We start from the raw sequence: 27780 nt of genomic DNA on the forward strand, positions 1-27780 counted from the left end.
GCTCTGTTGCATCCAGAGCCATTCTAGCGCCTGAGGCAGAGGCCATGGAGCCATCCTCAGCGCCCGGGCCATCTTTGCTCCAATGGAGCCTTGGGTGTGGGAGGGGAAGAAAGAGACAGAGAGGAAGGAGAGGGGGAGGGGTGGAGAAGCAGATGGGCGCCTCTCCTGTGTGCCCTGGCCAGGCATCAAACCCGGGATTCCTGCACACCAGGCCAATTCTCTACCACTGAGCCAACCGGCCAGGGCCCACATCTACCTTTTAAATCCTGGTTAAACTCCAGAGCATTTCCAAGTATCAAACCTGTCACATCAATTTTAATTCCTTAAGGTATTCTCTCTTCCCTTTACCTGGCAAGAGGTCTTGCTTTAAGCTTCCTGTTAAGGATAGAATACAGTCTAGAGCAGCACTGTTCAGTGGAAATATAATGCAAATCACAAATGCAAGCCATCTTGTTTTTTAGTAGACACATTAGAAAAATAAAAACAGGTGAAATTGTTATTTTTAACCCCCAAATTACCATCTTAACATGTAATCAATACTTTGATGTCTGATGTCCAATGTATATTTTACTACACATCTCAATTTGGACTAGCCACACTTAAAGTGTTAAATGGCCATAAATGACTAGGGGCTACCGTATTAGGGAAGGTTTAGAGCCTTGCTATTCAAAGTGTAGTCTGCAAAATAGAAGCACTGGCACCATCTGGAAACTTGATACAAATGCTGAATCTCTGATCCCACTCCAGATCTACTGAATTAGAATCTGCATTTTAACAAGAAGCCAGGTGATTTACATGCACAATAAAGCTGGAGAGCCACTGGTCCAAGGCAAGTCATTGGTCTTAGGTTTATCTTCAAACAGAAGTGATAATACTTTGTAGAACTACTATGAAGATTCCTGGTGTTTTACTTCATAGACATAATAGTTTAGATTTTAATAAATGGCAACTATTATTTAAAAGGCATTGCAAGAGTGGGCTTTAGAAATGGACAGAATGGAGTATACATTCTGGTTCTGCTATTTATAAACTGTGTCCTTGAACAACTCACTTGAGACTGAGTTTTCCTAACTCTAAATTGGGGCTAATACCTTTCTTCCATGGAGGACAGGGCATGACACAGGAGGCATTCAATATGGTGAGTGTGTGTGCACAACTGCATAACTGGCCGGGCTAAATTTGGTGTAGTAACAAATCATGCTAAGCTGCCTTGTTATTTCAGATGGCCTTCCATCCCAAACCAAAGTGTTATTTCCTGTGGCTCTAGTCCATATTTCATAAGCAGAACTTAAGGACAGCAAAACGTTTATTTGAAAAAATTACTATGTATTGAAAATATACATTAGAAATTACATACTTCCATAGCATTGCCCTCCCACACCACAAAAAGTAGAAATATCTCTTTGCTATGCTAATGCCATAGGTAAATTCAAACAAAAAGGAAAACAGCCCCCTTTCCTCATTTAGAGTTGTAGACAGGAGGGGGGGTCAACTTCTATCTTCCAATCAATAGGAATTTAGTAAGTCCCAGTCTTCCATAGCAAGACAAACATACTTCTGCTTTGCAGGCTGCGAAGAGTTACTCTGTTCCTTTTCTGGCTCTTCAAAACCTCTCTTCTTGCTCTTCGTTGACTCTTGGCTTGAAACAGCTTCACATTTCAACAATGGCCCATGGCATTCTGGGGCTTTCTCTCTATAGAACTGGAGCTTCTCAGAAGAGTTCGTGTGGGTGTCTGCCAGGGGACACTTCACTGTTTCTGTTCGAGCCCGCTTCCCATCTGTGAGAGAGAAGGGAAGGGTGATGAGTTTACTATGCAGTAACGCTAATACCTGCCTGGGTCTAGAAAGATAACCCAAAGAAAGTGACAAAGGCCCAAACAGGGTGACATTTAGATGAATTTATTCCCTTTTGAATGTCCTCTAAAATAACAGTGGCATATGCACTAGCCACTGAAGATGTGTATTCTGCTACTTACTTCCGGGATAAGAGACCTTAGGCAAGTGACTTGAGATTCAGTTTTCTCATCTTTTTTATTTATTTTTCTCTGAAGTGAGAAGTGGGGAGGCAGACTCCCATGTGTGCCTGACTGGGATCCACCCAGCATGCCCACCAGGGGGTGATGCTCTGCCCATCCAGGGTGTTGCTCCATTGCAACCAGAGCCATCCTAGCGTCTGAGGCGGAAGTCATGGAGCCATCCTCAGCACCTGGGCCAACTTTGCTCCAATGGAGCCTTGGCTGCAGGAGGGGAAGAGAGAGATAGAGAGGAAGAAGAGGGGGAAGGGTGGAGAAGCAGATCAGTACTTCTCCTGTGAGCCCTGGCCAGGAATCAAACCTGGGACTTCCACATGCCAGGCTGATGCTCTACCTCTGAGTGAGCCAGCCAGGGCCAGTTTTCTCATCTTCATAAGGGTGATGTGAAGATAAATGAAATAAGGTACATAAAATGCTAAGCACAATGCTTGGCACACAGTAAAAGCTAAAAACCATTTACTATTACTATTCAGAACCTGGACTTGACTGTCATCTAAGAAGCAAATTATATTACAAGTCCAGCAAATGATACATTATAAATATTTTTTGGTTTGCCCTGGCTTCTTGTTATTTTGTTACCTTTATTTTTCCTTCACTGGATTTCATCACTTATCCCCATTTAAAGAAATTATAGTAAAATATATGTAAGTAAATTTACTGTAACCATTTTTAAGTGTACAGTTCTGTGGCATTAAATACACTCACAATGCTGTATAACCATTACCACTATCCATCTCCAAAACTTTTTCATCTTGCAAAACTGAAACTCCATGCCCATTAAACAATAACTCCCTATTATCCTTCCCCTAGCCTGTGACAACAACCTTTCCACACTCTGTCTCTATGACCTGACTATTCTAGAGCTTCATATAAGAAGAATCATACACTATTTGTCTTTTTTTTGACTGGCTTATTTCACTTAGCATAATGTCTTCAAGTTTCCCCCCATTACAGCATGTTAAACTTTCCTTCATTTTTTTTTTTTTTTTGTATTTTTCTGAAGCTGGAAACGGGGAGAGACAGTCAGTCAGACTCCCGCATGCGCCCAACCGGGATCCACCCGGCACGCCCACCAGGGGGCGATGTTCTGCCCCTCCAGGGTGTCGCTCTGCCGCGACCAGAGCCACTCTAGCGCCTGGGGCAGAGGCCAAGGAGCCATCCTCAGCGCCCAGGCCATCTTTGCTCCAATAGAGCCTTGGCTGCGGGAGGGGAAGAGAGAGACAGAGAGGAAGGAGGGGGGGTGGGGGTGGACAAGCAAATGGGAGCTTCTCCTATGTGCCCTGGCCGGGAATCAAACCCAGGTCCCCCGCACGCCAGGCCGACGCTCTACCGCTGAGCCAACCAGCCAGGGCCTTTCCTTCATTTTTAAGGCTGAATAATCCACTGTACATAAATAATACATTTTGTTTATCCTTTCATCTGTTGAGCTGCTTCTACCTTTTGGCTCCACTTAATTCCTTTTAAATCTTCTGTAATCTATCTACTTTTGTGCCACTGCAAGTCATTAATGGAAGAAGATGGGTTATAAATACATACATTTAATAAACTATTTTTCAGGTACTGGTGCTCAAAGCCAAGTGTGAACTTACACTATAGGCTATGTTGAGCGAACACAAGTCTTGGTGATCTAATTAAGTCAGTACTATCGCAATTATTTTTCCCACTTTGTGAAAACAAGCTAACTGCTTTAAAGGTGCAAAAACCTAAGGGCAAAAATTACAAAAGAAAGGGAATTTCTCACAGAAACGCTGAGCTGCCTTTCGAGGTTCCAAGGCTTCTTGTGGCTTCACAGCTCCCGAAGTCACACGCTCCCACTGCAGAACGATCTAAAACGCATTGGGAAAGATATGAATCTGAACAAAATCTCAAACTTTTAATCTCAAACCTTCCGTGTTCCCCTTTGTTCCTTTTCTATAAACATAAACCCCTGCTGTAATCTTACTTCAGATCACTGGTAATAAGAATTAAAGAATCAAGTCAAGCCTGGATTTTAATACAGGAGTTAGCATACAAACACATTAGATATGTGTATTTGCATGACTCAGGAAAAAATTTCTTGCCCTTTGGTTAGGAAAAAATCTTTAAAGCTCTTGCCCTATTTTCATCTCTATACCAAGCTAGAAATAAACTGTATTTCCTTAAACTAAATACTAAAATTGAAAACCTTAGTCACTATTATTCACACATACCTAGTCTCACACTCTCATGCCCTAAAATACACCAAGTATAACTCAAACTCCTGTATGTGTTTAAAATGCCTACATTCCATATCCTCAAGATACTTTTTAAAACCATTACAAATGTATTTTTATTAAAAGCTACTACGAATTCTTTTGGAAATCCGGCTGAGTATACACTATTCATAAATAAATGATTATTTCACATGTACCATGAGTAACAAGAACTAAATTTAATATTTTTCATTATGGTATGCAATAAAATGATCATAAAGAAAAACATGTTCAGGACACAGAGGTAGTACAACACAGTTTAAGAACACAATTCACTCTACTACTTACTAGCCAAGGGATTCTTGGCAAGTGATTTAATTTCTGAGTCTCAATTTCTTCATCTGTTCCATAACATACATGAATGGTGTAGCACAGTGTCTGGCACACAGAAAGCACTTGATAAATATCAGCTGTCATCCCTTCTATACTACTTTTCCTGATTATGGAAAATGTGGACAAGTCTAAGAGAATGCCCAGATGGATTAGCTGAATCTGGTGACTTGGTGGGCAACTGAGAAAACAGTGCTTCCACTAAGAAATAAGAACATCAATAAGAAGAGCTTGGGGACAGGGAAGAAGAAAATGAGTTAGGTTCTGGACAAGCTGAATCTGAGATGCCAGGTGGAGATTTATGGATGATATTTAGGAATGGGCCTAGTGTGTGAGAGAAGGTGGAATTATCCCCACAGGGACAGTTAAAGCTCTGAGGACAGTAAAGATCACTATGGGAAAGTGAGCTGGAGATAGTGGAGAAGAGGTGAAGAATCAGCAAGAGCTAGAGGGAGGAGTGAAAAAGTTAGGGAAGAGCCAGGACAAAAACTGAGAGAGAGAGAAAGTACAGGGCAGACATGTTTATATCAACGCTGCAGAAAAGCCAAGGCAGGAGAAAATGAGATCACGTTACCTTCAAGAGAACACCTGCTCGCCTGATCAGGTGGTGGCGCAGTGGATAGAGCATCGGATTGGGATGCAGATGACCCAGGTTCGAGACCCCAAGGTTGCCAGCTTGAGCGCGGGCTCATCTGGTTTGAGCAAAGCTCACCAGCTTGGACCCAAGGTCCCTGGCTCGAGCAAGGGGTTACTCGGTCTGCTGAAGGCCCACAGTCAAGGCACATATGAGAAAGCAATCAATGAACAACTAAGGTGTCGCAATGAAAAACTGATGATTGATGCTTCTCATCTCTCCCCGTTCCTGTCTGTCTGTCCCTACCTATCCCTCTGACTCTCTGTCTCTGTAAAAAAAAAAAAAAGAAGAAAAAAAAAAAAAGGAACACCTGCTGTAGAGAAGTGGAGGCCAGACCTGGATTACAAAGGACTGAGAACTGAGTGGGCAATAAGGAGGTGGGAGAGATAATAGGAACAATTTACAGTTCTGCCGGGGGATGAAGAACATGTAAGAGTAATAGTTGTGTTTATACACAAAGAAAATAGCCAACATAGGGAGAGACTGAAGCTGCAATGGTGGAGCAGTAAAAGAAAGTAATTATTAGTAAAATATCACAGAGGAAGCTGGTGATCTTAGGGAATGGAACTGGAAAAATAAAACAAAAAACTAAAGGGTATCACTGGAATAAAATAGCATCTGTTTCCCTTAGATAGGAGGGAAGTAGAATATAGCTGAAGAAACAGCCTCATATTTTCTGTCTTCTGCTGAGAATGAGGCAGGAGCACTGAGTCAGCCTGAAACAGTTTCAATAAGGGATCAACAAGGGATAAAGCGCTGCGGCCCAGCCCTAGGGGCAAGGCTGAGGTGGCATGGCATGAAGCTGCACAGAGCCCAGTTCACCTACTGCAGGCCAGGCTGCTAGGGATTTTACTTCACCCATACCAAGCTCTGCAAGAGATATCCTGGTTCCTGCCATTTCAAAGGTGAAGAAACAGAGACTCAAAATTGCCTTGAGTCATACAGCTATTGGGTTGTCAAGCCAGGATCCCAAACCCAAGTCTCTAACTCGACGGCCTATGCTCTTTCCACCATGACACCTGCTACCAAACTACACCAAGTCTTTATTATGACCATCCCACACCTACCTGCCCAAGTCCACTATTGGGTATGTCTAGGATTCATCAGTGCTACCAACTGTCTGGCAACGCAATATGGTAATTATTTCAGCATGCATTTTCTGGACCAACTTCAAAGTGCTTCTGAAACACTGACTCACCAGCACCCCTTCCTGTTTACCTACAGGGAGGTGATACTACAATCAGGCAGTTGGACAGGTCCACCATCATGCATTGATGCCAAGGAGCAATCGAAAACAAAACAGTCTGGGGAGTCTTCTAGGCCCCCATCAAGAAATACTGGTGTCAAGTGTCTGAAGGAGAAAGGCACCAGCCTCCGGCAAGCTTGGATCTACTAGTGCCGAGTCCTGGGTTACCTTCTGACTTCCTACCTAAGTCTGTACTTTTCCAAGTTGAGAGAGACCATCAAGAAGATGACACCAAGTCCAAGTAAAGTTCAGCCAAGAGGATGAGGATGGGAATACTCAGAGAGAGAACAAAAAACACTCTTCCCCCCGAAGTCTCTGAGGTACAGAATTGTGCCCCCAAAAGAGGAAGTCAGATTTGAATCTTTATCAGTATGACTTATTCTCTTTCTAGACTGCTAAGAGAATCTGTCCTTCACAAGTTGGGTTATGCTGCTTTCTTCATAGCAAGACAGAATTCACTTATTTTTGAAACCTTTTATAAGATGGCATTTTCTCCTAGGTCCAATAAGAATGATGCACAACCTAGTAACCAGAGCATGAGATTTAAAGAGCAGCATCTAATACCTTTCCTTAAGTGGCGGGGTCAGTTATAGAACATCAGTATCTCCGACTTGACAAAAAATGGCACTTGAGCCAAGAAATACCAAGAGGATTAATGTTTGTTCAAAGTGTTGAATAAGAAGACACTTAGAATTAAAATGAAAAACCATGTCAATTGTAGGGGGGAAATAGGCAGTACCTGGTCAGCCCAGCCCTCAGTCTTGCAGTTACTGTGATCAAATTCCTTCAAAGGCACTTTGGAGTGGACAAGACCTATGTGGGTCTGGAGCTTGTGTTTGACAGCTTTGATGTCCTAGTGAGGGAAAGACAGAACAGGAAGCCCACACATCTGGTCAATTAGTACTTGCTTTCAACAGGAAATAAACACCATCATAAATATCAGCCTTTTCTAAACACCAATTAACAAAAGCAACATATCAAATTGTGAGTGCAGAAAAATAAGAGAAGGGAGTAAAAGTCCTACCTTGAGCCCTGTCCCAGAGATATCTAAGCAGTTTAGTTTTCTAAAAGAGAAGAGGTATCCAATTCCTGCATCTGTGATCTCAGGGTTACCTAGATGTCAAAAACACAGGTAGTATTCAGTTACAGTACAACCATTGCTAAAATGCCAACAATAAGGTCAGAAAAAAGGTCAAACAATGATAAAATATAAAATATTAAGTGAACAAACTTTTCAGAGTAAGTTAAATAGAGGGAGCTTATTTTTATTCTATCTGTAATATGAAGGAGCTACATGTGAGATTATCCTTAGATCCTTCAGCTCTAATTTTCTAGGAATTGGGAGGTTAGCAGAAAAATAAATTAACCAGGTAGTTATCCCAAAGGGTTTAATTTGCAACTATATGGCAATAACAAATATAAACTTGTATTAAATTGGTTCATCAGTCTTTGTTCATGGTCATTTCACTTCCAAAGGAAAAAGTCTTATTTTAAAAGGTTTTCAAAGGTTCTTGGCCACAGAGACTATTACTACTCTTACTAACTTGCTTATTTCCCCCCCAGAATCTTTTCTTACATATTACCTTCTCATATCCGAGAGTACTACATTTAGCACTGAGTCAAGGTCATGAGCACAGTGCCTGGTACACTGTAGGTGCCCAAAAAGTATTTGTTGAGTGAATACACTTTCCTGGGAGGAAGGCAGAACATTTATTATCATCTTCATTTTATAGAAGCCAAAACCAAGGCTCAGAGAGGTTAAATAACTTGTCCAAGGGGACACAGCTAATAATAGTAACAGAGCAACAAGGAATGCCCTTTGACCTTAAACCCAGCTCCTTCTATTCCTTTGACATACCATCCACCATCCCACCATACATTTAACAGATGCTCAGTTAAACTGTCAATGATTTCTATCAACTTTCTATCATTGGTGTCAATATCTGGTTAATCCCGAGTGAGTTACCACAATTGTGGATTCATCCAGATTTTCATCAAACAAATATTAAAAAAAACCTAGATGACAAATAACATGGTTCAGCAACTCAAAGAAAGTAAAGATGAACCAAATGTGCTTTATAGATGCTACGAATATGATAAACGGCTGTCCTGTCTGTATACAGTGAGTGGCAAGGATGAATCTGTCAGGCTTTTCCTACCGTAAAGAGGCCAGCATGCCAGGAGAGGTATTTGGCCAGGGGTCAGAGCCTCTGGCTTTAGCCCTGCTCTGCCACTAACTTGCTGTGGCACCTAGGAAAGTCCCCTCAATTTATCACCTCTGAAATGAAGGGAAGAACTAAATGATTTATAAGGCCAATCTTCAAACATTAATAATCTATCATTTCTAATAAAACTTACAAGATAAGTCTAATAATGTTAGATTTTCAAGGCCTCTTTTCATCACTCGAACTGGTGCTGTCATTTTCCGAACCCCAGCATCAGATAAACAATTATCCTTCAGGTGGAGTTGAGTTACACTAGAGAAACAAAGTCCATAAATAAATTAATTAAAGAGAGTTTGAGAAAGTACAGATGTAACATACTTTCATAAATTTTATTTAAAAATATAAAATATCCTCTAACCCCTATTTCACACCCAATGCATTTATTTAATGGAGTTAAAGATCTTTTAGTGCTATTTCAGTTACTAAGTGAGAGTTAACTGAGGGATTCAAGTATCTTATAGTATTAATCTCAGATCACAGAAGGCACTAAAGGTATATAGTAGAATGAAATAAATGGACTTCATTAAGGAGATGAATATACCTTGCTAAACACAAAAGTTGCATTCCTGACAAATACTGTGTAAAACCCACAAACACTCTAAATATGCCAGGAAAAGTCTGCTAAAGAACTCCTTTGAGAATTCTTTTGGCAAGCAAACAATCCTCTAAATTTAACTAGCTTTATAAATCCAGATTTTCAGAATTGGTTTTTAAGACATACCCATAATCCAATCCCATCCAGCTACCCTGACACTGGTATATAAATGTGTTCCCCTGTCCCACACACAAGAAATCTGAATTTTTACTAACCTCACATAAAAATAACTTTATACACTGCAGTATGCGTCTGTCCTGGGAAGGCCCCAGAAAGCGGGTTAGACTAAGGTTGTAATGCTGTTATCCCTCTGGGTGTTTATGAAACCACAAAGGAATCTATTTGGCCCCCCTCTCTGCTGACCAGACTGAGATCAGTCAGATTATTTGTGAATGTTATGAACTGGGTGCTTTCTGTAAATTATGTTTTTTGAAAAGGATGTATTTGGCTGTCTTTAATAGTTTATTTTTAAATAATTTATAGTTCACTGATAGTTAAAATAAAAAACAACTACAGAAAATTGTATAACTTCTCATTTCTTGCTTGAATAAACTAGAACTAGACAAATAAAGGGTAAAATCATGTTTCAACCATGTAGCTTCAAGTACTACACTGAAATTAAGGTTATTTATAAAAATGAACCACCTGACTTACTTTCATAAGAGTTGTCCAATCTATATTGTTTCTACCAAGTAAATGGAAGTTGAAAAAGTCTACGAAAGGCCCTGGCCGGTTGGCTCAGCGGTAGAGCGTCGGCCTGGCGTGTGGGGGACCCAGGTTCAATTCCCGGCCAGGGAACATAGGAGAAGCGCCCATTTGCTTCTCCACCCCCCCCTCCTTCCTCTCTATCTCTCTCTTCCCCTCCCGCAGCCAAGGCTCCATTGGAGCAAAGATGGCCCGGGCACTGGGGATGGCTCCTTGGCCTCTGCCCCAGGTGCTAGAGTGGCTCTGGTCGCGGCAGAGCAACGCCCCAGAGGGGCAGTGTATCGCCCCCTGGTGGGCACAGCCTCGCCCCTGGTGGGTGTGTCGGGTGGATCCAGGTCGGGCGCATGCGGGAGTCTGTCTGACTGTCTCTCCCCATTTCCAGCTTCAGAGAGAAAAAAAAAAAAAATCTACAAAAAATATTAGCAAATAAGCACAGGAGTGGGGGACAACTGGCATTCTTCAAGATGATCCTGATGGATAATTTTAAAAAATAATAAAACAATTCATCTGCAAATGGTGGCAATACCTAGACAGAGCCTCATTGGTGAGATGTTCTAGAAGTTCATGCTCATCTCCAAGCTTGCAACAGGAAAGATCCAGGCAGGTCAGCTCCCGGAAAGACTTAATCTCCTCAAGTTTTTCTGAAATCACCAGATATCTGTGGCATAGAGAAGAATCAACAGGTTTTCTTTCCCTTCTCTTAAAACATTACCATTTGTGGCTCTGTGCCGCAGTCAACATTACATCAGGACGAAGTGCAATGCAATAAGCAAACCTGACTGATTACTATGTGGGCACTGGTAGAATTTTTTCATTAGCAAATGCCTTGAAAGTCTTACATGATAACGAAATAAAAACTTTAAACAAGCAGCGGAAAGTATATGAACAAAGACAAGTCACAGGAGAAAACACCTGCTTTGTTAGAAGGCAGACAGACTTTGGTGGTATTGGGAACTTATTGAAGAATTTCCAAACTTTAGGACGCTCAAAAATTTTAAATTAATCTTTCCTCTAAGCTTACTTTTTATCTAATGCTCAATATTTAGTGGTTTGAAAACTGGAACAGGACCAAGAACTGTGGGTTCTAATCTTTTTTTTTTTTTGGTGACAGAGACAGAAAAAGACAGAGAGAGGGACAGATAGGGACAGACAGGATGGGAGAAAGATGAGAAGCATCAATTCTTCATTGTGGCACCTTAGTTGTTCATTGATTGCTTTCTCATATGTGCCTTGACCAGGCAGTATAATCTTTACATCCAAGAAAAAACCAAGATATATTTGGCAGATCACATTTTACCTTTCCTACTCAATCCCAAATTTAAGTAGCTGCTCACTCCACTGTGCCTCTGCTATCCTAACTTTACTTTGAAAATATGTGCAACATGATTACTATGAGGACTCACTCTAACCTAAATGGTTATTAAGACAAACCTATGAACACAACCAATTTAATGACACTGGAGCCCTTCGCCAAAGGAAGCATCAGGGAGATCTCCAAAGAAAAGGATATCAGCAAGGCATTCCCCATCCCAGGCTGTGGCTCCACCCTGCTTTCTAGTCGTTTATCTCTTTTAGATGACATCAGCGAGAAAAAATGAAAAGGGATTAGGTGTGACAGGAAACAGAGGGAGAGGATCCTAAAAGAACAGGGAAAGTGACTTGTGGCAAAAGAATGCTTTTCTCACTCCCTTTCCTCATGGATGTCTAGATGTTTTTCACAGAGAGATGGCATGCTAGGACCAGTGGGGTTATACTTACAAGTGTTCGCATCTCTACTCTGTCTACTCTGTCAGCTGGATAATAATGACCAAAAACAGGATGGGATAATCTATTGGTAAGAGAGAAGTTAGATCTCTTTTCTTCCTACTTCCAACAAAGGTAAGAGGTACAGAAGCTGTTGCTGGCCTGAGGGGTAGGTACAGATGGCCTGGGGCACTAATATCCTCTCTAAGCTGCCTGAACGACCAAGCTCAGCTGGGTACACAAATGGGCCTTATTTACTCAGACTATTTTAACTGCACTATAAATAAAGCTGCTGTTTTCCATCTTACAATCACAGAGTTGAAGTGAGTTTTAATGAGGATTTGGGGGATTACTGGAAATCAGAGAAAGAAAAACACATCCTTTGATCAATGAACTAAAAGATTTTTAGTAATTCTGAAACAGGTTATCTGAGAAGGACATAGCAATATATAACATAATTAACAAACATTATAAAAATCAAAGCTGAGAAACCAACATGCCTTACTAGATGTTTATCTAGAAGAGCAATTTTCAACCTTTTTCATCTCATGGCACACATAAATTACTAAAAATCTGCAGCACACCAAAATATATATATTACCTGTCCATCTGACAAAAATAAAAATAGTTATAATTTTGATTGCTTCACAAAATAATAATAATAGTAATTATGTACCCTTTTTGCTCCAGCATGACTTTTTAAAAAATCAGGTGCCTATATAAGGAGTTCTGGTACCAAGAATTAACCAATCAGACATAACCTTATGAAACATAACCAATAAAATTCAACTCTATTTTATGATCTATATATTTATGAATCAAAACAGAGAATTTACACTGGATGGCTATTGTGGTGTTGGCTGTTATCATTTTATATGTGACAATCTAAGGGAAAAGAGGTCAGTGCCCCTGCCTAAATAGTCAGTACATATTGTGTGTTTTAAAAATTCTTGCAGCACACTGGTTGAAAATTGCAGATCTAGAACATAAAGTTCTATAGTCTTGCTCCAAACTAGTCTTCCAATTTTCATCTTAAAGAGTTCAAAAGTGAAGGGAGAGCCTGACCAGGCGGTGGCGCAGTGGATGGAGCGTCAGACTGGGATGCAGAGGACCCAGGTTCGAGACCCTGAGGTCGCCAGCTTGAGTGCGGGCTCATCTGGTTTGAGCAAAGCTCACCAGCTTGGACCCAAGGTCACTGGCTTGAGCAAGGGGTTACTCGGTCTGCTGAAGGCCAGCAGTCAAGGCATATACGAGAAAGCAATCAATGAACAACTAGGGTGTCGCAACAAAAAACTGATTGATGCTTCTCATCTCTCTCCGTTCCTGTCTGTCCTTATCTATCCCTCTCTCTGTCTCTGAAAAAAAAAAAAAAAAAAGTGAAGGGAGAAGCAACAGAAAGAGCACAGACATATTTTAGTGTCAGACAGACCCGAGTTTGGATTCTAACAACTCTAATTACTTGTGTGATTGTGAGTTACTTACCTCTCCAAGCCTCAATTTCTCCAGCTAAAATATGACTGATGATTACTTCTTTTAAAGGATTATTAATGCTCTCGTTAAATGTTAGTTATAATTACTTCAGTTAGACAGGGTGATAGTTTAAGGAAAACATACTTGCCTCCCTGCGACCACCAGCGGGATTAAAAATCACCAGGGTTTCAACACAAAGAGGAGAGTTGTGCAGGGCTGGAACCCAGGTGCAGACACTCACTTCTCCTTCTGGCAGGCAGCTTTGCGACTCAACCCCAAGACAGCAAGCGCCTACACCTACCTACCCAATTGTCTTATTTTCTCAAGCTCTTTCCCTTTGACCTGAACGCTTCTGTGCTGGTAAAATCTTTGCTGCTGCTGTTTCAGCCCAGGATTGCAAATGCAAACCCACTCTCCTGCCCTCTTCCTATTTTCCTTTGGGAATTCAAAAGAAGGGAAGTTTGTGATCACAGTTGAAAATTGAACTCTTATTACTGAATAAGACAGTAAAATTGGCATTAAAATATGAGCCAAAAGATTATGTTAAAAGTGTTTCTTGCCCTGGCCAGATAGCTCAGTTGGTTAGAGCAGTGTTCTCCAACCTCCGGGCCGCAGACTGGTACCGGTCCGTGGGCCATTTGGTACCGGTCCGCTGAGAAAGAATAAATAACTTACATTATTTCCGTTTTATTTATATTTAAGTCGGAACGATGTTTTATTTTTTAAAAAATGACCAGATTCCCTCTGTTACATCTGTCTAAGACTCACTCTTGACGCTTGTCTCGTAAGTTCGACAATTACATTTAAAAATACCAGTTTTTACGCCGGTTGCATAATTTTATTTTGTGCATTTATCCGTCCCACCCTAAATGCCAGTCTGTGAAAATATTTTGACATTAAACCGGTCTGTGGCCCAAAAAAGGTTGGGGACCACTGGGTTAGAGCATCGTCCCGAAGCACAGAGGTTGCCAGTTCAATCCCAGGTCCGGGCACATGCAGACACAGATCTCGGTTCCCGTCTCTCTCTCTCTCTCTCTTCCTCTCTAAAATCAATAAATTTAAAAAAAAAAAAAAAAAAAAAAAAAAAAGACTTCATTCATTCCCTGTGGATGAAATACAGATGTCATCTATTAAGCTCTAAGCAAGAGATATTAAAAAAAAAAATGTTTCTTGTATCTTTCCTATTATACAAATAGTGCCTGACCAGTTGTGGCATGGTGGATAGAATGTCCACCTAGGACACTGAGGTCCCAGGCTTGAAACCCCAAGGTTGCTGGCTTGAGTATGGGATCATCGACATGATCCTGTGGTAGTTGGATTGAGCCCCCCAAAAAGCCGCTGGTTTGAAGCCCAAGGTCACTCATTGGCTTGGCTGGAGGCCCCGGGTCAAGGCACGTATGAGAAGCAATCAATGAACAACTAAAGCACTGCAACTAGGAGTTGCTGTTTCTCATCTCTCTCCCTTCCCTTCCCCTCTCTTCTAAAAAAAGGCACATCCGGCCCTGGCCGGTTGGCTCAGCGGTAGAGTGTTGGCCTGGTGTGCGGGGGACCCGGGTTCGATTCCCAGCCAGGGCACATAGGAGAAGCGCCCATTTGCTTCTCCACCCCCCCCTTCCTCTCTGTCTCTCTCTTCCCCTCCCGCAGCCAAGGCTCCATTGGAGCAAAGATGGCCCGGGCGCTGGGGATGGCTCCTTGGCCTCTGCCCCTAGAGTGGCTCTGGTTGCGGCAGAGCGACGCCCCGGAGGGGCAGAGTATCACCCCCTGGTGGGCGTGCTGGGTGGATCCCAGACAGGCGCATTCAGGAGTCTGACTGTCTCTCCCAGTTTCCAGCTTCAGAAAAATACAAAAAAAAAAAAAAAAAAAAAAAAGGGCACATCTTCCTTGGAGAAAAAAATTAAGAAAAAATGAAAAATAGGCCTGACCTGTGGTGGCGCAGTGGATAAAGCCTCGACCTGGAAATGCTGAGGTCGCCGGTTCGAAACCCTGGGCTTGCCTGGTCAAGGCACATATGGGAGTTGATGCTTCCAGCTCCTCCCCCCCCTTCTCTCTCTCTCTCTCTCTCTCTCTCTCTCTCTCCCTCTCCTCTCTAAAATGAATAAATAAAAAATTAAAAAGAAAATGAAAAATAAAAAATTAAAATCAGTTTCAATTCTACTATCTAGATTATATTTCAATGGGTTTCTCTTTTTTCTTTCCATATATGCAATACATATAAAAATTCCTATTTTAAAGACAAAACTGGGATCATGTAGTATATGTAATTTTATTTCTTTTTTTCACTTAGTATATAATGATAATTTCATAATTTTAAATGCTCTGAATATTATCTTAATAGTTATATATCTTATCATATGCATGTACCACAATTTGCTTAACTAATTTCTTACTGTTGGATAATCAGCTTTCAGGTTTCACCGTTACAATTACTACTATAATGAACACCCTTATGTAAAAATATTTGATCCTATATGTGATTATTACATAAGAAATTAGAATAGCTTTTTTTTATTTTTCTGAAGTGAGAAGTGGGGAGGCAGAGAGACTTCTGCATGCGCCTGACTGGGATCCACCCGGCATGCCCACCAGGTGGTGATGCTCTGCCCATCTGGGCCATAGCTCTGTTGCAACTAGAACCATTCTAGCACCTGAGGCAGAGGCCATGGAGCCATCCTCAGAGCCTGGGCCAACTTTGCTCCAATGAAGTTTTGGCTGAGGAAGGGGAAGAGAGAGAGAGAAATGAGAGGGGGAAGGGTGGAGAAGCAGATGGGCACTTCTCCTGTGTGCCTGGCTAGGAATGGAACCTGGGACTTCCACATGCCAGGCCGACATTTTATCACTGAGCCAACCGGCCAGGGCTAGAATAGATTCTCAATAAATGGAATTGACAGGCTAACAAATGTTATGTATAACTTTTAAGGCTCTTTTTTCTTTTTCACATCAGACAGGTAATGTGCCAATGCTATAACAAGGTGTGAGGAAAGCACATGTCACATGAGTGTGAAGACACAATCATCATGCTTATGAACTACAAAAATATCTTTCTTTAGGCCTGCCCTGTGCTGACGCAGTGGATAAAGCATTGACCTGGAACACTGGGCTTGCCTAGTCAAGGCATGTATGAGAGTTGATGTTTCTTTCCTGCTCCTTCCCCCCTTCACTCTCCCTTCTCTCTCCCCACTCTCTAAAATGAATCAAATCTTTAAATAATTTTTAATTATTGATGAGAGAAACACTGATTTGTTGTTCCACTCATTTATGCATTTACTGGGTGCTTCTTGTATGTGTTCTGACCAGGGATCAAACCCACAACCTTGGTGTACTGAGACAATGCTCTCAGCAACTGAGCTACCGGCCAGAGCATTAAGGCTCTTGATACATATTGCTAAGCTGCTTTCCAAAAATGCTACACTAACTTATGTGCTTGTCCTGGCCAGATAGCTCAGTGGTGAGAGCATTGTCCCGAAGCACAGAGGATGTCAGTTCAATCCCCAGTCACATACAGCAGTGGTCCCCAACCCCCAGGCCACGGACTGGTACCAGTCCGTGGGCCATTTGGTACCGGTCCGCAGAGAAAGAATAAATAACTTACATTATTTCTGTTTTATTTATATTTAAGCCTGAACAATGTTTTATTTTTTAAAAATGACTAGATTCCCTCTTTTACACCTGTCTAAGACTCACTCTTGATGCTTGTCTTGGTCATGTGATACATTTATTCATCCCACCCTAAAGGCCGGTCCATGAAAATATTTTCTGACATTAAACTGGTCTGTGGCCCCAAAAAGGCTGGGGACCACTGACATACAGGACAGACTGATGTTCCTGTCTTTCTCTCGCTCTCCCTCTTCCTCTGTATAAAATCAATAAAAAACATTTTTAAAAGCTCATGTGCTCATCAAACATGAATAAAAGTACTATTCTTATCCAATCTGACATCACAAATGAATAAAAAGCATTTTCACCATAATGAAAAAAACCCATAATGGGAAGTAGAGGGAAAAAAACAGAACACAAATTGTAGATTAGGATATAAAGATATGTATTTGTCTTTTTTTTAGAGGCAGGAAGGCAGAGAGACAGACTTCTGCATGCGCCCCAACTAGGAGCCATCTGGCAAGCCCCCTACTGGGTGATGCTCTGTTCATCTGGGGCCACTGCTCCACTGCTCAGCAACCAAGCTATTTCAGCACCTGAGGCAAGGTCATGGTGCCATCTTCAGCACCTGGGCCAACCTGCCCAAACTATTTGAGCCATGGCTGCGGGTAGGGAAGAGAGAGAAAGAGAGAAAGGGAGATAAGAGAGGGGGTGAAAAAGCAGATGGTCACTTCTCCTTTGTGACCTGACTGGGAATCAAACCCGGGACTACCACACACCGGACTGACTTTCTATCACTGAGCCAACTGGCCAGGGCCTAGATATGTATTTGAAAATGACTACCATGAATGTTGATACTATTAATTTTTTAATATTAGTTTTATGTATTTCCTAAATATATAGTTTGTATTACCTTGATCAAATAATCTTAAAACAAGGTATATATCATAATTCTATTTTTTTTTTTTTTTTTTTTTTTTGCATTTTTCTGAAGCTGGAAACAGGGAGAGACAGTCAGACAGACTCCCGCATGCGCCCGACCGGGATCCACCCGGCACGCCCACCAGGGGCGACGCTCTGGCCACCAGGGGGCGATGCTCTGCCCATCCTGGGCGTCGCCATGTTGCGACCCTCCTGGGTGTCGCCATGTTGCGACCAGAGCCACTCTAGCGCCTGGGGCAGAGGCCACAGAGCCATCCCCAGCGCCCGGGCCATCTTTGCTCCAATGGAGCCTTGGCTGCGGGAGGGGAAGAGAGAGACAGAGAGGAAGGCGCGGCGGAGGGGTGGAGAAGCAAATGGGCGCTTCTCCCATGTGCCCTGGCCGGGAATCGAACCCGGGTCCTCCGCACGCTAGGCCGACGCTCTACCGCTGAGCCAACCGGCCAGGGCTCTATTTTTCATTGTTTAAATTTTCTACAATAAATGTAAATAACTTGGGATAAAAAATAAAGAAAATGTATTTCAAATATATGAGCTGCAATGAAATACTGCTTGACTTTTTCATTTAGGCAAGGTAATTTTTTCCTTCCCACTGGCAGTACCCCCAGGCCTGTAACTGAGACAACAGCACAAAAACAGAACTTTCACAGGGTGTCTGCACAGTTCATGAGTACGTGGTCCTGTTTTTGTCTGCTTCTGTTTATGCCTTTTCTTTTTATAGTACAGTATTTAGCCTGGGATAAACAAATTAATTCTATGAGCAAATTAAATAAAGATTGCTTCTTTACTTTTTCAAGCATATGAGCTTAGTTACTTACACTTTCTGGTATGACTTTCTCTTATTTTATTACATACTTTCTGTTTAAGCCTAGTTTGTTTGTTTGTTTTTTAGTGAGAGAGAGACAGATGAGAAGCATCAACTTACAGTTGTGGCACTTTAGTTGTTCATTGGTTACTTCTCATATGTGCCTTGACCAGGGAGTTCCAGCCTAGCCAGCGACCCCTTGCTCAAGCCAGTGACCTTGGGCTCAAGTCAGTGACCAAGGGGTCATGTCTATGATCCCATGCTCAAGCTGGCGACCTCTAGTTCTGAACCTGGTTCCTCAGCATCCCAGATTGACACTCTATCTTCCCTGCACCACCACCTGGTCAGGCAAGCCTTGTTTTAATGATCATACAACTGTCCATCTTAATAGTAACCTGCCTTTCACATTTTTTAATTACAAAAAAGTTCATATAGTGGTATGCTATACAGCTATTTAAAAAATCTACAAGTACTGGCCCTGGCCGGTTGGCTCAGTGGTAGGGCGTCGACCTGGCGTGCAGAAGTCTCGGGTTCGATTCCTGGCCAGGGCACACAGGAGAAGAGCCCATCTGCTCCACCCCTCCCCCTCTCCTTCCTCTCTGTCTCTCTCTTCCCCTCCCTCAGCAAGGCTCCATTGGAGCAAAGATGGCCTGGGCGCTGGGGATGGCTCCTTGGCCTCTGCCCCAGGTGCTGGAATGGCTCTGGTCGCGACAGAGCGATGCCCAGGAGGGGCAGAGCATCGACCCCTGGTGGGCAGAGCGTCGCCCCCTGGTGGGCGTGCCGGGTGGATCCCGGTCGGGCGCATGCGGGAGTCTGTCTGTCTCTCGTTTCCAGCTTCAGAAAAAAAAAAAAAATCTACAAGTACTGATAAATGATTTCCTTTCCTTTTCTTTTTTTTTTTTTTTTTTTACAGGGACAAAAAGAGAGTCAGAGAGAGGGACAGACAGGAACAGAGAGAGAGATGAGAAGCATCAATCATTGTTTTTCCATTGTAACACCTTAGCTGTTCATTGACTGCTTTCTCATATGTGCCTTGACTGCGGATCTTCAGCAGACCGAGTAACCCCTTGCTCAAGCCAGTGACCTTGGGTCCAAGCTGGTGAGCTTTTGCTCAAACCAGATAAGCCCGTGCTCAAGCTGGCGACCTTGGAGTCTCGAACCTGGGTCTTCCGCATCCCAGTCCGACACTCTATCCACTGAGCCACCGCCTGGTCAGACTATGATAAATGATTTTCAAAATGTGAAGAGGCCCTGGCCGGTTGGCTCAGTGGTAGAGCGTCGGCCTGGCGTGTGGGGGACCCGGGTTTGATTCCCGGCCAGGGAACATAGGAGAAGCACCCATTTGCTTCTCCACCCCCTCCTCCTTCCTCTCTGTCTCTCTCTTCCCCTCTCACAGCCAAGGCTCCATTGGAGCAAAGATGGCCTGGGCGCTGGGGATGGCTCCTTGGCCTCTGCCCCAGGCGCTGGTCGCAGCAGAGCGACACCCCGGAGGGACAGAGCATCGCCCCCTGGTGGACAGAGTGTCGCCCCTGGTGGGCGTGCCAGGTGGATCCCGGTCGGGCGCATGCGGGAGTCTGTCTGTCTCTCCCCGTTTCCAGCTTCAGAAAAATACAAAAAAAAAAAAAAAAAAAGTGAAGAAACCAAGGTGCACAACAGTGTAAGCAGTGTGTTGCCATTTGTTTTGTTTTGTGTTTTTTTTTTCATTTTTTTCATTTTTCTGAAGCTGGAAACGGGGAGAGACAGTCAGACAGACTCCCGCATGCGCTCGACCGGGATCCACCCGGCACGCCCACCAGGGGCGACGCTCTGGCCACCAGGGGGCGATGCTCTGCCCATCCTGGGCGTCGCCATATTGCGACCAGAGCCACTCTAGCGCCTGAGGCAGAGGCCACAGAGCCATCCCCAGCGCCTGGGCCATCTCTGCTCCAATGGAGCCTTGGCTGCGGGAGGGGAAGAGAGAGACAGAGAGGAAAGCGCGGCGGAGGGGTGGAGAAGCAAATGGGCGCTTCTCCTGTGTGCCCTGGCCGGGAATCGAACCCGGGTCCTCCGCACGCTAGGCTGAGTGTGTTGCCATTTGTATGACAAAGAGGAGTATACTGTGTATGCATGTGTATGTGCAGAATATCTCTGGAAAGATATAAAAGAAATTGATAATAGTTGCTGATGATAATTGATGATAATTGGAGAGAAGAAATAGGAGATAGATGGGAGGGAGGCTTATGTTTCATTTTCTTTTTTGTATTTGCTTTAAATTCTTTTCTGTGCATATTTTTTTAAAATTTTCTCTTTTTAATTAGTAGATGCTTTGGAAGTCATTTTACATGATGGTCGAATAATAATTTTAAATAAATCAATTAAAGTATATGAGCAAAGGCAGAAACAAACAAAAAGAATTTGCTCTGTTAGGAAAGACAGACCTTGGTTTTAGTGTTGGGACCTTATTCGAAAATTTCTAAACTTCAGGCTACTTGAAATTTTAACCCTCATTCTTTTAAAGTTTCTTTTTATATAATGCTCAATATCTAGTGGTCTGAAAACTGGTAGAGCTGAGAATTCTGATTACTAATTTCCATATCCCCAAAAGCATACCAAGAGATATGTGGCAGATCACATCTTTCTTCTATTTTCTTTTACTAGAAAAGTTGGTAGAATAGTATTTTCTACCTAATAGAACTGTGGCAAAAAACAAATTCTTACAAAATAAGAATAACTTTCAAAATAAAGTTAAGTGTGGACTGGGGGAGTGAGGAGAGAAGACAATGATTTTCCTCAAAATGGCCTACCACTTTGTGTCCGAAAGCTCTAAATTGAAGTGCTACTTGATGGGGAAAGCCCCCAAGCCTATGGAGGCCTAGGGCTTGACACAATTAACACATCCAATAAAATACTCAATATCCTAATCAGAATACCCACCTGTTTCGTAAACACAGGGAGCAAAGCACCAGACTTCCGTAGGCCTCCGTGAATTTCTGTAAAGCTCTCAGCCCTGCACCAGGCTCTGTGAATTTCTGTCTGGCCTCAGCAGCAGAAAACAGCTTTTCAGCAATCTGCTCAGGAAAGCCAATAAGGGAATCAATGTGATCAACATTGTCGGAGATGAAGCCTAGGACCAGGCTGAAGAGGGATTTGGCAGAATATCGAAGGTTCCCCTCCCGGGTGTATGTGAAGATGAAATGATCAGTCTTCTCTTTCTGTGCAGTATCATCTTCCCTGTTCATGCAAAGCTCCACAGAGAAGCCTTTGGGAAACAGTCTGAAAGGCCTTGGCTTCTGCAGGCTGCTCCTAACGCCATCCAAGGCCAGATTGACCATGTGCAGCTGCCCATTCTCTCGCACATAGATGGGCCCTGGGTCCAGGTGGTTTTCTGAGTTGAGGTAGTAAGACATCGCCTTGCTTTCGACTGTAAAAGCAAGGCACAAGGGAAGCAAATCCAATTAAAATGCCATTTGTAACATGTAACTTCATCTTGCTGTGCCCAGCACTTTACAAGCCTAACAGGCAGGCCTTGTGGCTGGTTTGGGAGAATAAAGCTTGCCAGTTGCCTGTGAACCCTGGCACTGGAGGCTGCCTCTATTGCCTCTACCTAGAATGCCCTTTCCTACCCTCCCCCTTTTCTTAGTTATCTGGTGATCTCCGATTCATCTTTCAAAACCCAGCTGAAATCTCATTCTAAAATTTACCCTAAGTCAGTCTGTCGCAGAACTGGGCAAAGAATCATCTACAAGGAAAGTCATGGCAGCACAGCTGATATTAGCAAAACAACTGCTAACAACCTAAATGTCTGAAAACAAGTGTGCTATTAAATTATGATACATCCATACCATGGAATGTTATTCAATCATTAAAATTATAAATTTTTATTGATTTTCAAGTTACAAATCATACATTTGGAATGTGTTATTTGTTTTTTACACCATATTTATACACAGAATACGAACTAGAAATGAAGAATTTCCTTGTTACCATGGCACCTTCCCCACACTTCTCTGTTGTACTTGACTCAATGTTCTGCTACTGATTTGTTTCTGGGTCTGTGTTCTGCTGGTTTGAGCTCGATAGGAGGTACCAAGCTTAATTCAACCATATAACCAAAGGGCTCTAGCAACTACTAGGCCCTGGGCAGATATCTGTAGAACTAAAGTTTACTCATTTGCTAAACCTTACATAGACCACAAGCAACAGGGTTTTTATTGGATTTACAAAAGATCTCCATCACAAGAACTAAATAAAAGCAAATCCAGTCTGACCAAGTGGTGATGCAGTGGATACAATGTTGGCCTGGGATGCTGAGGACCCAGGTTCAAAACCTTGAGGTCGCCAGCTTGAGCATGGGCTCATCTGGTTTGAGTGTGGGCTCACCAGCTTGAGCGCTGGATTGCCAGTTTGAGCTTGGAAACCTAGACACAACCCCATGGTTGCTGGCTTGAACCCAAAGGTTGCTGCCTTGAAGCTCAAGGTCATTGGCTTGAGCAAGGAGTCACTACCTCGGCTGGAGCCCCCTGGGTCAAGGCACATGAGAAAGTAATCAATGAACAACTAAAGTGCCATAACTATGAATTTATGCTTCTGATCTCTCTCCCTTCCTATCTCTGTCTCTTCCTCTCTTGCTAAAACAAACAAACAAACAAACAAACAAAAAACGAAACTATTCTATCCCGTTGGAAGTATCACTTCTATTAAGGTCCTATTAGGGCACTTTTGAGATAAGGCAAAAATATCAAAAACAGTTAGATATTTATGCGATCACATGGGTGACATTTTGTGTCCAAGGACTAACTAGAATAAATACTAGTTTTCCTGAAGAATTTGAAGATTTCAAAACACACAAGAAACTGCTACATTAAATGGAAGTATTTGATTATCATTTCTACAACAATACATAGGGAGAAGAGAGGTAAAATTTAATATAATATAGGTCAAAAAGCTATTATCTTTGCAAGACTCACTGACTTTTAGAGTTAACCAACCCAGCTTCTGCACTGATGCAGGGCTAGGATGTAGCTATGATGACACTTAGAAGTGTCAGCAAACAATCAAGTCAGTGATCAAAAATGCTGAGTCTCTGGAGATCAAATAGTTGATCCTGTTTGCTGGCATCAGCACAATCCATGTTTCTCCCAAGGATAATTATGTGTGTAAAACACATGAGAAAAGAGGGCCCTACTTAGGCTGAGAGCCTCACCCTAACCTTTCCTGATCATTTTCTTATGTCCTACTCTGGTCATGCAATACTACCCAGGAAAACTGTTGGTGCTCTCTTTTCTCCCTGGCCTTTGCCCATTTGGCTCCCTTTGGCTGGAACAGTCTTCTCTGCTTCCCTGACTGAACTAATTCCTACTCATCATAATGCTCAGGTCACCACCATTCCTCTGCTGGGAACCCTTCCCTGTAGCAGTCAGTGTATGTCTGTCTGGTTTTTCCCAGAGCACCAATGGTTACTTCTCCATAGTACTCAGCACCATATACTATGTCTGTTCCCATTAATGTCCCCATAGTTGTGAGCTCTTTGAAGATAAGGCACTTATTTGATTTGTTCCTCTTTCCCAGGCCTAACTAACACAGCACCTACCACTGAGTAAGCCCTCAACAGATATTTGCTGAACTGACTGAGATGAAGTGTGAGACCTCAAAGGGACAGACTTAGTGCTCTGAGCTGCAGGGCCTGCTGATATTGTTGCTAGGACCCAGCTCCTCTTCCCGGCAACAGCTGTAGCTCCTCCCCCACTTGCTAGATCCTTCTGCAGGTGGTAGAAGCAAAGCAGATGATGGGAGTACACTGCTACTGGTACTACCAGGAGACGGAAAATATCTACGAACCAGAACACAACAACAACAAAAAACCTTCTGTCAGTGTCTTTTATCTCATAATCTTGCTAGCATTCATCCTGCTGCTAAGACGATGTCTCGCTTATTCTAAGCTCTTCTTCCAGTAGAAGTAAACATCTGGTCCCTTCAACCTCACAGACTTTAATCTTGATGAGAAGATAAAGCAGATCCCCTTTGATTGACCTTGTGATTGGACATTCAGAGCCCTACTCTCTGCAGATCAGAAAAAAGACAGCAGGTATAGTCCTAAAAGAAATGACTTGATTTTTAATAGAAAGGCAAATTTGGTGGAAGATAATGTATTATAATGGATCTGCATACTCTAAACTCCCTGGCAAAGAAATAGGATCTGCCCATCTGTAGTAATCCTAACACTCACCCCCAGCTGTGCCTTCCACAAACTTTGGAGTAAAATGAACAAATGGATGATTACTTGCACGAAAATGAGAATAGTCTGATTCTATCCAGCAGAGGGCACAGCAGCTTGGGATGGATGTTAACCCAGGCTGCCCCAAATCCTGGCAGTTTCTGCTTCCAGGGATTATTTTCAAAAAAGGGCACAGTTCTGGCTATATTTTTACCTTTAAATTACTCATCAAATGCTAGTTCTCTTTCTAAGTAACAAAATTAAATCCAATATCTCCTAAAGAGTAAACTCACATCATCTGTCCAGAAAGCCCAAAGCCTCTTGATTCTTCAAATATGGCACTGAAGAACTGATCTTTGTTCATGGTATCCTGGTGACCTTTGATTTCTACTACTGAATCTGTGCATCTTGCATTCTGCCAATAGGCGCTTCCTGAGACTTTGTGAGGTACTATAAAATGATCTAAGAGTTATAACCCTTAGTATTTATACCTTTCAAAGTTAAGAACCACAAAGGCAAGAGGATCCCACACAAAACTTCTATACTTGGCTTTTGCTTCTGCCTAGCTGTCGTCCAGGGTGGTCTATTATAAATAGGCCTCCTCAGGAGACATACCATGGTAAAAACCCCACACAAACTGTAATCAGTATCTGTAATAATAACAACGTCCAATGTAGATGTGCATTAGCTGTATTTTATATTAGATCAGCAGAGTAATAAAGGAATTCTAATAGTCTCCCAGACCCCTACAGAGAGGCAGTTCTGTAACTCATCCAACACTATAAAAAAATATCACAATAGTGCATGTTTAGTATTTGACTACTATAAATGAACCAACACCACCAAGCATGTCATTTCATCAAATGAATAAAATATAACCTCACTACATTAGTAACTCGGTTCTCTACAGCCTCTTTAAATAAGAGGCAAAATAAAAGAACTGATAACTAAACATAACAGTTCTTTAGAACTTGAAGCCAGCTTACCAAGCAAGAAACATGCCTATCCCAGTCAAGCAGGGGTTGGGGAAGTAGGAAGCAATAGTATTAAAATTGTGAGTTGAGTCTATGGACAGATCATTTGAAGAAAAAGGAAGAAAACATCTAACTTCAGTAGGTAAAATAAGTTAATAATCCCCGTAATGATAAATCATTGTAAACATTATGACAATAATGATAGTGGGTATGATAGCTACTACATATTCATTAAGTACCTACCAGTTGCCACGCACTGCGCTAGGTATTACATATATTAAATGAGCTCACATAATCTTCAACAATCCTATGAGGTCAGGACTTCCATTTAAAAGATGAAGAGGCTCAGAGAAGTAAATTAATTAACTTAAGGAACTGAGCTAATAAGTGGCAGAGACAGAATCCAATCTCAAGGCTGTATTCCTCCAAAGTTCAAGCTCTTTTCCATTGCATGATGCTGCCTCTCAAGAATAAAAATATGACATAAGCCTTGAGGATTAAAAAAAAAAAGTGTTAAAATTCATCTCACCCACCTGTTTTATCTCACTGGTATTGACTGGCTCAAGCTAGGAGGATGGGATGTGTATGTGTGCAGGGAAATTGAAGAAAAAAACACACAAAGAACAGTGGACATCTGAGGAAAGAGTTGGTGGGAAGAGAGCCAGGACAGAACTACGTTGAGGCCTCCCTTCTTCCTTCTGCCAGGGCAGAAATTACCCACATCCCCACACCAGGAAAACATCTGTCAACTCATGGCCTTCATCCCAAGGCTGCAGACACCCTTGGTTAATTTGAAAATGCAGAATTCTTGAGAAATTTTCCAACATGAAAACCCGAACAGAAACTAGTTTCAAACCAGGAATACCCAACTAACAATCTTTACCTTCATTGTTCTGTGTCAGCCACCATTATACAATTTTCAACTCCTCCCACTGTTTTTTCCCCCCTTAACTTGCATTTTTCCACCTGCCTTCTCACCCATACTCTTCCCTCTCCCAAGCTCCAGAGGATGATATCATACCCAGCTTGCCCGTCTTTTCAGGAACATACCAACCTCCCTCACATCTTGAGATTTTGTTTTTCTACCGGCTAACTAGAGCTTCTCACACAAAATCCAATCTCCACAGGAAAAATCCTAACTCCTCCTTTCTTCACTCACTCTCAACTCCTCTGCCCCCACCTCTAAAACCTTATGCCCTTCTAATCCTTCCATGGCCCTTCTGAAATCTGGCTCCCTGTCCCCCAGCCCCAAGCCCACCTCCACCAGCCTCCCCCTCCTTCCTCACATCATTCAACCCCTACCCACTCTGATCCCCAGACACCATCTAGCCTGTCCATCACTATCTATTCTTCCCTTCCTCTCCCTCTCAGAACTCCCTCTCCTAGGATACAAATTTCTCCATCTGTTACCTTGTCTTCTGTCTTCAACCTTCAAAACCCCCTCCCTTTAAGCCTCACTATGCTCAACTTCACAATCCACAGCCTCAACTTCTTTCTTCCCTTCCTTCAAGACCCCACCCTTTCTAATATTTCAATCCTAGATCCTTTCCTTCTTGCATTTCTCAAAGCCCCTTCCCCAGCACTGCAATTCTCCACTCTCTCAATTCCCACGCATACCCCTCCCCGAGTCCACTCAAAAACATCGTGCTCCCGCCCCGCCCCGAACCCCAGTTCCCACTCGCCCCCATACCTAACTAAACCTAGCACCACTACTTCACCCTTATACCCACCTTCCACACTCCTAGGTCCTCATCTTCACACCTTTCACTCAACCACACCCCAACTGCATCCCTCTCCGTCAACCCCTCCCCCACTCCGACCCCCCCTCCCCCGCCCCCACTCGCGACCCAGGGCTCCGTACGCGGCCCAGCCCGCGGCCGCCACCTACCTGTGCCCCTACCCGTGGCAGCGAGCTGCAGCTCCTCTGTGGCGGCTCCCTCCCCCCTCGGCGTGGCTGAGAGGGGAAGCGGCTCGGTGCTGCGGGCACAAAGCTAAGGAGGGTGGGACAGAGAAAGGATGGAGGAGGGAGGGGGCTGGGGGGGACCTAGCTCCGTGGGACCGCG

The 27780-nt window shown here is 43.0% G+C and overlaps 1 protein-coding gene and 1 non-coding gene across 4 annotated transcripts; both read right to left on the reverse strand.

The window, feature by feature from the left end:
- Positions 1-1288: 1288 nt before the first annotated feature.
- LRRC42 (leucine rich repeat containing 42) lies at positions 1289-27735 on the reverse strand. 3 transcript variants are annotated; one of them, XM_066269127.1, is made up of 8 exons: positions 27606-27735; positions 21464-21950; positions 10526-10657; positions 8833-8951; positions 7499-7587; positions 7214-7327; positions 3775-3859; positions 1289-1778 (listed from the first exon to the last, which is right to left on the reverse strand). In XM_066269127.1, the coding sequence occupies exons 2-8, from the start codon at positions 21934-21936 to the stop codon at positions 1507-1509; spliced, it is 1284 nt and encodes a 427-aa protein (XP_066125224.1). In that variant the 5' UTR covers positions 21937-21950; positions 27606-27735; the 3' UTR covers positions 1289-1506. The 3 variants fall into 3 exon arrangements, with proteins under 3 accessions (XP_066125224.1, XP_066125225.1, XP_066125226.1); XM_066269128.1 differs by lacking the exon at positions 27606-27735 and adding an exon at positions 26251-26920; XM_066269129.1 differs by lacking the exon at positions 27606-27735 and adding an exon at positions 25961-26175.
- LOC136332457 (small nucleolar RNA U13) lies at positions 16148-16249 on the reverse strand. The gene has a single exon (XR_010730717.1). It is a non-coding gene; the product is annotated as a small nucleolar RNA U13 (small nucleolar RNA).
- Positions 27736-27780: the final 45 nt, after the last annotated feature.

Source organism: Saccopteryx bilineata, chromosome 3, assembly GCF_036850765.1.
Source record: "Saccopteryx bilineata isolate mSacBil1 chromosome 3, mSacBil1_pri_phased_curated, whole genome shotgun sequence".
NCBI lineage: Eukaryota > Metazoa > Chordata > Mammalia > Chiroptera > Emballonuridae > Saccopteryx > Saccopteryx bilineata.